The sequence below is a fragment of the Hippocampus zosterae genome, chromosome 5, assembly GCF_025434085.1.
Source record: "Hippocampus zosterae strain Florida chromosome 5, ASM2543408v3, whole genome shotgun sequence".
NCBI lineage: Eukaryota > Metazoa > Chordata > Actinopteri > Syngnathiformes > Syngnathidae > Hippocampus > Hippocampus zosterae.
In genome coordinates, this window is record NC_067455.1 from 19,505,872 (window position 1) to 19,519,088 (window position 13,217).

At 43.1% G+C, this 13,217-nt stretch overlaps 2 protein-coding genes across 31 annotated transcripts in view; one reads left to right on the top strand and one right to left on the bottom strand.

Annotated features, from left to right (window-relative positions):
- The window catches only part of rims2a (regulating synaptic membrane exocytosis 2a), a 155,479-nt gene that overhangs the window by 21,019 nt on the left and 121,243 nt on the right, over window positions 1-13,217 (bottom strand). For 28 of the 29 annotated variants that reach the window (XM_052064605.1, XM_052064598.1, XM_052064595.1 and 25 more), the window contains 2 exons: window positions 10,928-11,028; window positions 8,420-8,586 (listed from right to left, as the gene is read on the bottom strand). In XM_052064605.1, the coding sequence (XP_051920565.1) occupies window positions 8,420-8,586; window positions 10,928-11,028 (268 nt within the window). Of the gene's footprint in view, window positions 1-5,363; window positions 7,860-8,419; window positions 8,587-10,927; window positions 11,029-13,217 lie in introns of those variants that run through there. The other variant, XM_052064615.1, reaches the window with a different exon arrangement.
- LOC127600296 (uncharacterized) overlaps window positions 1-13,217 on the top strand; it is a 109,165-nt gene that overhangs the window by 2,417 nt on the left and 93,531 nt on the right. The gene's annotated exons all lie outside the window — the stretch shown is intronic.

Consider the following 13,217-nt stretch of genomic DNA (forward strand, 5'->3'; position numbering starts at 1 on the left):
ACCATCATCTCCTTCTGGTCTTCCTCCCGTCGGCCATCCAGAAACGCCGGCCGATCCAACGACCATCGTGCGTTAGCCGGCTTGGCTAGGTCGGCTAACGGCCCACGCAGCAGCGAGACTGCCGCCGTCAACTTCGGGCTACTTAACATCCGTTCGCTTACTGGGAAGGGTAATCTCATTCAAGATATCCTCACGGACCGTAAGCTTGACATTCTTTGCTTGAATGAAACCTGGCAAACTCCCGGGGACTTCTCACAGTTGAACGATTCCACCCCCCCGGGATTTGTTTACATTTCCAAGCCCCGCAATTCTGGTCGCGGAGGAGGTCTCGCGATAGTATACCGCGAGAAGTGGAAAGTACTTCCGGTTTCTCTCCCGCCACTTTCCTCCTTTGAATGCCTTGCCTGTCAAATATCCGGACCCATCCCCACGATTATTGCCACAGTGTACCGCTCCCCCAAACCCCACCGCGACTTTTTAAATGAAGTGTCTACTGTCCTCACCCATCTCTCCTCTCTGTCACCAAATGTAATAATCCTGGGAGATTTTAATATACATATGGACAACACTGCTCTTCCTCTCACCATTGACTTCACTTCTTCAATTAACAGTCTTGGTTTTGATCAATTTGTAGATTTTCCGACACACATCAAAGGTCACACCCTGGATCTGATCTGCTGCTCTGGTATTTCCCCCTCCAACTGTACTGCTGATGAACTTCCAATAACGGACCACTTCCTTATCTCATTCAACATTACACTCCAGCTCTCAACTGCCAAATCACCCCGGACCATTGTCTACCGTAATATTAAAGACATTAACTCTCTCACTGCATGGCTGACCACCCTGACTCCGGACATTGACTCATCTCCTGATGACTTGGTTTTCCAATATAACTCTGGTCTCACCAGCATCCTCAATACGCTCGCCCCTGTCAAGTCCCGCCCTGTCCTTTTTACTCGGTCTGCCCCTTGGTACACCCCTCATCTACGTTTCTTGAAATCCCAAACCCGGCAGCTTGAGAGACTTTATAGGAAAACCGGCCTCACTGCTCACAAGGACATCTATGCAGCTCAACTATCCCTCTACAAGGATTCCATCTCTCAAGCAAAATCACATTACTACTCCGGATTCATCTGCTCCAATGCTGGAAATACTAAGACTCTCTTTTCCCTTTGGAACAGAATCACTCAACCTCCTGACTCCCTACTACCTCACTTTTGCTCTCGTGACACCTGCAACGCACTTCTCCTCTTTTTCAAGGAAAAAATCAACAGAATCCACCAGCATCTGGGCTCCTCTGTACCTTTCCCCTGATCTGACCCTCTCACCCCTTGCAAACTGTTCTCTTCTTTTGAACTCCCCCATCTCTCATTAATTTCAGACCTCATCATTAAATCCAAGACTTCCTCCTGTCAGCTCGATCCCCTCCCCACAGTTCTGGTCAAATCCTGCCTACCCTCTCTGCTTCCCTTCATCTCAGCCATTATCCATTCCTCTCTGTCGACTGTAATTGTTCCTGTGCTCTTCAAAACTGCAGCTGTCACCCCAATCCTGAAAAAACCTGGTTCATATCCCAATGACTTCAATAACCTACGCCCCATTTCCCATCTTCCCTTCATCTCGAAAATTCTGGAGAAAACTGTCGCCTCTCAGCTCCACTCCCACCTCACAGACAATAGTCTTTATGAACAATTCCAGTCCGGCTTCCGTCCCCGTCACAGTACTGAAACAGCCCTCATAAAAATCACAAACGATCTTCTCATGGCAGCAGACTCTGGCCTTATCTCCATCCTCATCCTCCTTGACCTGAGTGCAGCCTTCGACACAATCTCTCACCCCATCCTCCTCAACAGACTCTCTACCATAGGCATCACCAACACCCCTCTACATTGGTTCCACTCTTATCTCGCTGGCCGCTCTCAGTTCATTCAACTTGATTCTTTTACTTCACAATCCCTCCCCGTTTCTTCTGGTGTTCCCCAGGGTTCTGTCCTCGGTCCGCTCCTCTTCATTGTCTACCTCCTTCCACTCGGAAACATTTTCCGCAAATTTGGCTTACACTTTCACTGCTTTGCGGATGACACCCAGCTCTATCTCTCCAGCAAACCCGACGCTTCTCTCCCACCCTCGTCCCTCTCTCACTGTCTCTCAGAAATCAAATCTTGGTTCACCCACAATTTCCTCAAGCTAAACAGCAATAAAACTGAACTCCTACTCGTCAGTACCAAATCCACTCTAAACAAAGCCGACAGTTTCTCCCTCACAATTGACAATGCCACTATATCTCCTTCCCCCCAGGTGAAGAGTCTGGGTGTCATCCTTGACAGTTCACTATCCTTTCACTCCCACATCAATAACATTGCCCGGTCCGCTCATTTCCACCTTCGCAATATAAACCGCCTCCGTCCCTCACTCACTCCGCACACCACCGCTATCCTTGTTCACAGTCTCGTCACTTCCCGTATTGACTACTGCAACTCACTCCTCTTCGGTGTCCATCAAAAATTCCTCCATAAACTTCAACTTGTTCAGAATTCAGGAGCCCGGATCATCACGAGAACCCCCTCCTTCCATCATATCACCCCCATCCTCCGACAGCTCCACTGGCTTCCTGTCAAACTTAGAATCAACTTCAAAATACTTCTCTATACATTCAAAGCCATCCATAATCTTGCGCCCCCCTATCTGTCAGATCTTCTTCAAATCTCCATTCCCTCACGCTCACTCAGGTCCTCATCCTCCCTCCACCTTTTTCTACCCTCTGCCCGTCTCAGTACAATGGGGTGCAGAGCCTTCAGTCGCTCTGCCCCCAAACTCTGGAACTCACTTCCTACCAACATTCGTAATATTGACTCTCTTTCCTTATTCAAAACCCAGCTCAAAACCCACCTATTCAGACTTGCCTACCCGCCTTAAATCTTTCTTTCGTTATTTATTATTTTATCTGTGTTTTACTATTGGTCTTGGCTGTACAGTGTCCTTGAGTGTTGTGAAAGGCGCTTACAAATGTGATGTATTATTATAATATATATATATATATATATATATATATATATTCATTCATTCATCTTCCGTACCGCTTGATCCTCACTAGGGTAGCGGGGGGTGCTGGAGCCCATCCCAGCCGTCTCCGGGCAGTAGGCGGGGGACACCCTGAATCGGTTGCCAGCCAATCGCAGGGCACACATAGACGAACAACCATCCGCGCTCACACCCACACCTAGGGACAATTTAGAGTGTTCAATCAGCCTGCCATGCATATTTTTGGAATGTGGGAGGAAACCGGAGCACCCGGAGAAAACCCACGCAGGCCCGGGGAGAACATGCAAACTCCACACAGGGAGGCCGGAGCTGGAATCGAACCTGGTACCTCCGCACTGTGAAGCCGACGTGCTAACCACTGGACTACCGGGCCGCCTATATATATATATATATATATATATATATATATATATATATATATATATATATATATGCAATGTATATCAAGCTCAGGTAATAACGTGGGCGAATTTGCTTTAATCATGCGATTTATGCCATTCGGCGAAATTTTCTATATGCCATGAGTGCTCTTGTGAATAATGCAGTCATTTTGCCTAGAGATGAATGGCCCGGAAGAGCCAAGCTCATTCAGGCCTTAAAACTAAAGTCTGTGGCATAGACCCCCTTTGATTTTATTCTTGGGAAATATAAGCTATAATTTGCTGAAGCAGAGGGACATCTGACACAGTCCTCTTATGTAATTATTGCAATTGAATAAAAAAATTGTGACGCGTTTGTTGAAATAGAGCCTTTTTCAATGCGTCACCCTCGGCACAGCCATTATACATGATCTAAAAGAGCAAAATTTACATAATGATTTAATAATACGGTGTTTTGACATTCAGTCGCAGTCAAGATCAGTCGGCCCGATCCATTCACTCCAGCTAGAAAATAAAAATTAAATAATTAACTAATTAATTAATTAAAACTACACCAATCTTCATAGAGTTCAATTTTCTCTGTGAATGTTTTAGCCCCCACCAAACAGCAAACGTGCCTCTTTGAAAATGTCGGCCTATCTTGAGGTTTCAGATTGATTCTGCTGCTCGGGTATGGAATGATGCTGATCATGGGGATTTTGTAACCTGCATTTTCATCTTGGGCAACATGTTCCCAAGACATAACTTTAGTTCCATCTGAGATCTTCAGATTGGATGTCCTGTATATACTGAAAAGATGCAGGGAAAAGCTAACGGCAAAGCAATTTAATGACAGACATCTAGATTGGAAGACTATCGACAAAATGTCCAACAATCCTTTTCTCAAATTGTCATCTCAAAATTAACACACTTTCTGAACAAGGGACTGTTTCCCATTTGTTAGCCCTTAAATTATTCAGTGGAGCAGAGAAATATGGTTCCTGCTATTCTCTCCATATGGTTCCTGCTCTTCCAAGCAAATAGTCAAGCAAGCTTGTCCACACAGTATACCTAAGTTATGCAAAAGGTGTACATGAGAAATAAAGTCCAACTAAAGTCTGCAATTGTCTTTGGAAATAATTCAGCCCAGAAATGTAACTATAACCAGTTGTTGTTGAAATGGTGCGGATACACCAGGGTTTAAGTAAACATTCCCTCCTCCCTTTAAGTAATGATGAGTCCCCGGCCTTAAAAACACGGGTCTTTACTCTCTTACATGAATGAACCGTTACCAAGGCAACAACAATGGTGAAACAGATTCGAAGAAGATGAGATGTGAGATCGAAAAGCGTCAAAGGAACTCGTATTTCATCTTGGAGACAACTGGACACGTTGGCGTGCAAGTGAGTCGGGTGTTTTGTGTCTCTGTGAAACATAAGTTCTCATAAGGCTAAAACCACATTTGGCTCTTCTGGTGTTTGCACACCAAGCCAATGCGGGGTAGATGTGTATTTACACTGTGACCTGAATACATAGGGAATGAGTCACAAGCAAATGTACCTTGTAGCGATGTTTCTGTTGTATCACTCTGCTTCAGTGCTTTCATGGTTTGAGCATGGCTGAGCAATGAACAAACATTTTATCATTCGAGGCAAGCTGTGTCTTCCTTTATGTATACCGTTCTGGCCGATTTCAGTCATTGAAAGAATAATCTTAAGGCTCTGAATGAATCAAAAATACCGGCCTACAGTAAGTTACTTCATTGTGTAGGCTAATGTGCGTGCGGTAACATGGCAGATCATTCAACTTCACGTCGTTTTGCCTCTCCACATTGTGAAGAGTTGGGATCAATTATTAAAATATAATTTTAACAGTGTGCATTAAAATGTGTGAAATAATGCTTATTTTCTTCCCTTTTTAATGTTTTTTAAAAATTAATGCTACACATAGAAAAATAAATTGAATAGGTTTGGTGTCTGCAAGTATGGTAACTTGAGAAAAACACATTTTTCCCTTAAAAAAAAAAATCTCCAAATTGGAGGATATTCTACACGGGTACAAATGAAACTAAGAAAATTTGTCACATTGTATCGATGTTTACCAGTACATTTTCGTTGCCTACTAAGAATGATAACGGCCTTGCAAATGGATATGTTGTGAAACAAGTGGGGCGAGGAACAAGGAAAACATCCATAACAATAATTACTGAAGTCAAATTGGATGCAAATCGCATTGTTTTGTGTCTGAAACAATAATATAGACAAAATAGAACCAAACTATGGTATTTTTAACAGATATTCTTGAAACAAGTGTTTGATAACTACCAATTTCTGTAAGCCGTGTAGCTGTCGACAACTGTCCAACTATTCAGGTTTGAATCGTGCCTTAAAACCACATGTTTCTCTTCTTTCCGCAGAGCTTTGATTGGATTTGGAACAGGGCTCCCTTTAGAATACTCTGACGTTTTGTTCTTAGCCATTCTAGGGCTGTATTTTGGGACATTATCCTGTTGGGAGGACCCAAACGTTGTGGCTGAGACCAAGATTTGTGACACCGGGCAGCACTTTTTGCCCCAGATTAAGATATTGGCATTAACATATTTTCTGAAGAGACCTGTTCTAAATCTGAAGATCTGAAACATCGTGTGGAGAATTCACCCCTTAACCCTGCGGCAACTGGGCCAGTTTACTCAAGTGGTGGGATAAAATACCGGTTGATAGGTACACAACTCAAATTGAGTTATGTTGATTTCAGTATCAGGATTAGCCTTCGGACGCCCCAAATAATCATCTGAATAGCTTTGGTTTCGACATACAATATGTAACCCATGTTGGAAATGGTTGTCTGAAAAACTCATTTTTCTCCCCAGGTCATTTTCTTTGAAATACATTTTTGCTATTTAAGTATTTTAGTTTCTATGTCTTTTTGTTTAATTCCATGTCAATGATATCATATTAAAACAAAAATCTGATAATGGACTACCTATAGTATGGTTCTTAAAAAAAGCACACATTGCAGCAATTTACCCAAATTTATACTGCAGCCGTCATGAAAATGTTCCATCTGTTACAAAGCAGGTTCATCCGGCTCACTTTCAGTCAAATCTTTAAATTATGTTCGAAAGCAAAAAGGCGTGACTGAATATGTTACTCTACAATTAATTTCCTCATGTATTTATTTGAAATATTGGCACACAAACGTTTGCTCTTTCCCGAAAGTAAACTGAAGTTACGATGATAAAGGCTCTGGCATTGCTGGAACTCAAGTTAGGGTGGTTTGGGGGAATGTTGCAGGCTGTTGTGGAAAATGGGAGTGGCAGGCACACAGTAACAGGAAGGGGATTAGGACAAAGCACCGACAGCACAATGAGCAACACAGACACACAGTGAAGGAACACAAAGTGCAGCCATCAAGTCAAAACAAAGGACAGCTATCTATATTCCTGGGTGACCGTTGACTTTCAACCTGAACACTACTTTTAACTTGGTCAGAATCTTTCCTTCTGAAATGTGTTTTTGCAGACAGCCTGTCAGCCATTGGGGCCGTGCAAAGACCATAATGGGGCGCATTGCTTTTATTGTAATTTGTTTTGCTCGAGCCCGTAAAATACTGGGGATTACTTGCGTTGAGAAGTAGAACTAACGTGGCACCTGCGGTGAATTGCACTTGTAGTGTAGCCTTTCTCTCGGACTATAAATACATGTGTTCTGGTTTGCCCTTGATGTTTTATTTCTGTCAAATAGGAAGACTCTCATGTGGCCAGAATAAAGGGGCCGTCGTTGATTGTGCTGTACTCAAAATAACGAGGGTGCTTGCTCTGACACACACGTTAAAAAAAAATGAATTCAAGGAGATTGTTTGATAATTAGTGAAATGTCCCCATTTGAACTTTGGCTGAAGTCAATATGGATCAGTTTCAAGCTGACAAAGCTACATACCTTATATTGTTGAGGTCGCTTTGTGGGTCTTTCAGTAATACTAAAAACTGATTTGAGAGCTCTCTCTTGGGTTTCATCATAGGGCATTATCTTAAATTCTGGTGTTTGTAACACTTATTTGGCGGTTTTGTCGTCCATGTCTACACGATTGCTTCACCACCATGAAGGAAGCATGCGCAATGGTGATGCCTCACATAAAAGTAAATGAGCAACAGGGTAAATCGAGGTTCCTATTGATTCGTGGGAGTCTGCGGTTCGAGGCTGCCACGCTTGTTACCTGAGGTCAGTCTCTGAGATACTCCTCTGGTGAAAGTCGTCCTCTTTCATCAGCATTTCTTCATGATGCTGCTTGTCTTTGTCTACTTTGTCCCTTGATCCCTTTCTTTCTCCCTGCACAATCCCCTCTTTATTGACCCTCATCCCTTCACCTTCGCCTCTCTTGCCTGTCTCTTCCTCTTCTAGTACTTTAACTAAATGCTCATCCCCCTCCCGCGACTGGCTCCTTGATCGCAAATGGCTGTAGACGGGGACAGAGGCAAGACAGCAGCACATGCACAGCAGAAAGAAAACCAAACAAAAGCATGAGAAGTGTCAAGTGACAAAACTAAAGCCAACCCACACAGAAATATTGCAGCCAAGATCAAAGGTTGACAGAGCAATAGCAGAAGACAAGAAATGGAGAACTATTGCCGAGTGTCATGCACATTTTTTTTCTTCATCTGATACGAAAAACACCAAAACGATGCAACGTCTTCGGATAATTTCGTCAAATACCACCAGTTGTGGACAAGCCTCTCCCACAGCTTAAAAGCAGCAGAGTTCAACTGTTTGGCTCAAGATTTTTCGACAAGAGAGCCAAACCTGAACTCAGTGGGGTGAGAAAATGACCCAGTTATGCATTTTCCTCTTATGGCTCACCCAGGTACAAACAATTTCAGTGATGAAAATGTCTGTACATGGGAGCATATACGGGAATAAAACATTGCAGCTGTGGGGGATTTGTCCACTTGTGAAAACAAAATGTTGGGTTTATTGTGAAAAAAGTTCACCATTCCCTGAAAGCAGAGGTCAGCCTACCGGATTTTGCGGTTTCCTTGTGGCCTTTCAGACTGGACAGACATGTAGCTCGTGCTGCTGAACCGAGAGGCGCTACTGGTTCTCGACACAGCGGACACGTCGCTAACATCACTGTCTGATGACTTGGCGGACAGGTTATCTGAACCCCGTGGATCTCTGCCGGAATGCTGAAAAGATGAGAAAACAGGTTGTAGTCTTTCTGTTGTTTGCACAGACCAGAGCATCTGCACACTTGCATGATCTCCCAAGTACACCATTTTGCTTTTGAAGAGCAGCCACCCTCCATCAGGTTGGACCATGCTGCAGGGAAACCCATCCATTTTCTATCCCGCTTCTCATGATTATTATTTTTTTTTTACATTTACACTGGGGGCCATTGCTTGTGCTTTAAGATGTGAATAAAACAATGTCAGGAAAAGCCTACTAGAACTGCTAAACGTGATTTGGGGTTAATCGTAGGCACCATCAACTCATTCAGTACCAGCCAATTCTGGAGCAAGTCTGAAAAGACGTTTAAAAACGTGTTTGGGAGTGAATGATTTAATGGTGACCACATTTAACATGTTTAATTAAATGTGATTGGTTGATCTGGACATAGCCACATGGTCATTTACAAGATTATCTCAATTATTTCCCTCTCCGGCCTCGAGAGAGCCCAGGGAAGCAGGGGAAGAACATGTAAACTCCAGATGATAAGGCCCTATCGGCCTTGATGGTAAAGCACGTTCCACCATACCATCCGAGTGTGCGGATGTGCATACAGTAACATCACTGACATGGACGGTCTTTGAGCAATGTTTATGCGTGACTAAGAGGAGGTATTTCCTCTTGGGACATTCTGAACGTTGTTTTGTCAATGGAGCTTCCGAGAAGAGTATTATTCAACAGACAATTCATAAGTTGGTCTGCTTTTTACTGCACACTGACTGCTTCTAAAGTGAGAGTGTTCATAACACAGACATAAAAGGAAAGATGGGCAGTGACTCCTGAGTTTAGCTCAGACACCAAGGAGACAGCAGGCTGCGGCCAAGCTTTCTAAACATGTCCATGATCACTTTCGAGAGTAGTAAACACTTGACTCTGCAAAATGTCAAAGTCACGTTCCTTTAGTTTACAACAGTGGAGTCACTGGACTGAAAGAAAACACATTTTTTTATTTGCTGTACCTTCAGCTGTATCCGGTCGTTCAAGTACTGCAATCACTTTCATCTATACTTTGTACCTTGGAAACGGCAGCTACTGACTCAGATTTTCACATATATCTTGAGTAAGTTGTTACCGTACATACAAATAACAGTCTGAAGACAATAGGCGTGATTAAATTAATCACTCGCTCAAGAGATGTGGGAGGTCACCTCTCTCGCTTCAGCTTTTATGCTAAATCAAGAGGTTCGAGCAAGATTTCCATCAGGCTGGCCTCAACACATAGCTCAAGCTCCGGAACTAGACCACTTTAGAAGGGTTGGACTCTCTTCTAGCCAGGAGTTGCCCCCGGGGAGAGACACAGAGCCACAGTCAGCTAAAAAAAAGTAATCTGATGACTGATTACTACTTGAAAAAGTCATCTAGTTACTTTAAACGTTAGTGTAAAGCTGTCAATCATCTTATACACCAAACAGCACCTCAGAGCCCCACCTTTTTAGGAGTCCCTGGAAGGGGTACCGGAGAGGGTTACTGCTGGGGACTCCCATGTGGGCAATGATAGTGAGACCTTGAAGGGCATGACATCCCTTCGACATTAACCTCAGTGGTTCTTAGCTGTTGGAACTTTGTCCTCATCATGGATTGCCCACAGGGGTGTCCGTCTGTACAGGCCACATATTGATGATCAATTTCATGGTTGTGTCAATGAAGCAGAAGGTGGAACACCTCTCGATTGGCAGAACAAGGCGCTCACCTTCTTAAAAAGGGTGTGTGAGTTCACACGATCGGGGGCTCATAAAATCCTACTGGTCTATTCAGGGCATAAGGAGAGGAGGTTCAGCTTCACACCCTCAGCAGGCTCTGAAAGGGTGTTTGGGAGTTTGGCTATCCAATATTAAGCCGGTTTTGGGACTTGGAATGGGGTAGTGGCAAATGAGGAGAGTTGCCCTGCTAACTTGATGAAATGGCTGGGAGAGGGAGGTCTGGGCTTCACTGCTTAATTAGCTGTTGCTGCGATCCGACCGTGGATAGGAGGTATAAGAAATTAGAGAAATGATTAAATGAAAAATATAATACTGTGCAACAGTTTTATCTCATCATGAAAAACTAAAATGTGAATGCCACATTCTTCTTTACAAAAATGAATAGGTGGGACAAAAGAACATTTGATTTAAAGAAAGATTTGTCAATGAGGCCCCAATTTGTATTGCCGTTAAAAGAGCTGCTATGATACAGGTCAACACTATTGAGTGACTCTTTAATTACGTATGTGTGCCATCCAGCATCAAAGCAGTGGTGGATATGTCCACGACTCTCATTTAGGATGGATACGGCTAACAAATCCATGTTTCGACATGGTTTCACCTTGTGGTAGTCCTGCTCCAGCCGTGAGTCGGAGCCAGCTCCCTGCTTGTACTTGTTCATCTTCATCTTCATCTGCCTGGTCCTTTCTTCCATTTCAATACCTGAGCAGAGAATGACAGTTGTCACGTGGAGGTTAATAATCAGTAATAAACATGGTGTCCAGAAACACTGCAGTGATGGGAGACAAGCTTCTGCTGTGCTATGAGTCATGAACTATGATAAGGACCAGTCAAATGGGAGAAAGCTGAATGGTCCGCTTGGAAATCATCAACAGACTGAATGAAGAAACAAGCTTTGGAAGACAAGTAACAGTTCAAATTCTTCAAGAGCCATAATCTCACCTTTCATGGAAAGTGATGATGAAATACTGCATGTTTATTAATTGATACACTGGATAAAACAGCACTCTTGGCCAACTCAGATCAAACGTTTCATTTCTTAATTGCAGCTGCAGGTTATCATAATTTTCTCTTCAATCAATTGAGGGCATCATTCTTTGGGATTGTAGCTCACTCTACAAACATAAGTATATTGTTAGCAAATACAGTTATTCTTCTTGTGTTCAAAATGTGTAAACTGAAATATGAAAACTAAAGGTTAACATCTAGAATCAAGTCGTGGCCATTTCTTCCATCATCCCTGAAAGGAGCCTACATTTTTCCCACCCACTGCCTCTCATTCTTCTCACGTATAAAAGGCAGCTAGCCTCTCCAAAATACAGTTGCCTATGCTTACTGCTAGAATTCTTCTAAAAAACCTGACATCGACCCCAGTGATCTGACGAGAGAGCCACAATTTCAGACCCATTGTCAAATTCTTATTCTTTACATAAATCTTCGAAAGAGCTGTTTCAGAAAACCCAAGAAATATGTCCGCTCAGGCAATCTCTATTAAACATTGCAATGCATTTTCCAAAGCTACCACATCACTAAAAACAACCCTAATCACCAATGACCTCCTTCTTTCCTCTGATCTTAGCACAGTCACAGTTCTCTTCCTCCTCAATCTTCTTGTAGCTAACGTTTCCATCAATCATTCTATCCTTCGTCATCTGAAACCAGTTGGCATTGTCAACACTGAAGTTTCCTGGTTCATCTCATAACTGTATGACAGACCCACTACATTTCTATGACTATGAACAAACCCAAAAGTAAGTCCCTCAAGGCTGTGTGCTCGGCCCCATTCTCTTCATCCATACATTCTCTTAATCAGTCACCCACAGTGGTTAAGTGTATAGGTTTTGAGTACCCTCCAGCCACTTATGTCTTGTCCAGTTGTGCCCCGTTGTCTTGTCTGTTTGTATTTAGCTCACTGTTTTCTGTCAGTCCGTGCTGGATCAATGTTGTTGTCAGTTATGTTGTTTGAAAAGGCACCTGATACGCTGTCTCACTTGGCCTGCTTCCTGCATTCGGGTCCACCTTTTTCATTAAAACACCATGAAAGCCCTCAGATGACTCCGACACCACACTGTGGCAGACGGAACCTTTGCCATCACTACTTCAACCCTCTGGAACTCCCTGTCCATTGACTTCAGGGACTCTGACACCCTCACCTAATTTAAAAGTCAATTCAACTCCCACCTTATCGAAATTTCTTACATCTGAACATACTCCTACAAGCCACTCCTCTCTGTTTGGGCCGCTGCACAATGAGCAAAGCGGCAGAACTCCATTCATTCGTACAGTGTGCAGGGTTTTGCCACAAGAGCCCACCAGTTTTGTGGCGACTCAAACATTTGAATCGCAATTGCATGATGTGACAACTATGCAAAATATAGTCATCAAAATGCACGCAAGCTTTCAGACAGTCGAAAAAAAATCAATTTCAGGGTTATAAGCAAGCAAAACACAGCCACTCATCACGCACTGCCAAGCAACAGAAATACATTATATACAGTATGCATATGGTGGTTTACAATACGTGACCATATTTATGAGTTCATATGTACCTGTGGCTGAAATAGTGAAGCTTGTGGATGTGGCATACGTACAGACTACTTACATTTAAATGAATGAGAGTGAGCCCTGTCTTTCAATACATCCCCATCTTTTTTCTCATCCATGTCTTCTTTCTGTCTCAACCTGTTTTTTCCTTGACGGACGCTCCATCTTTTTATGAATTTTAAAAAATGATACCATGCAACGTATTGTATGAGGACCCTCAAGTCCTTATGCTTGATTGACCAATGGGGTGGTGGTTCAGGTCCTAGTCGGAATCTAAAGCCCATTAGCACAGTCTGTTTTTTTTTTTTACCTGTTTGTTGTAGAGCATCTATAGTATTATGAAAAGT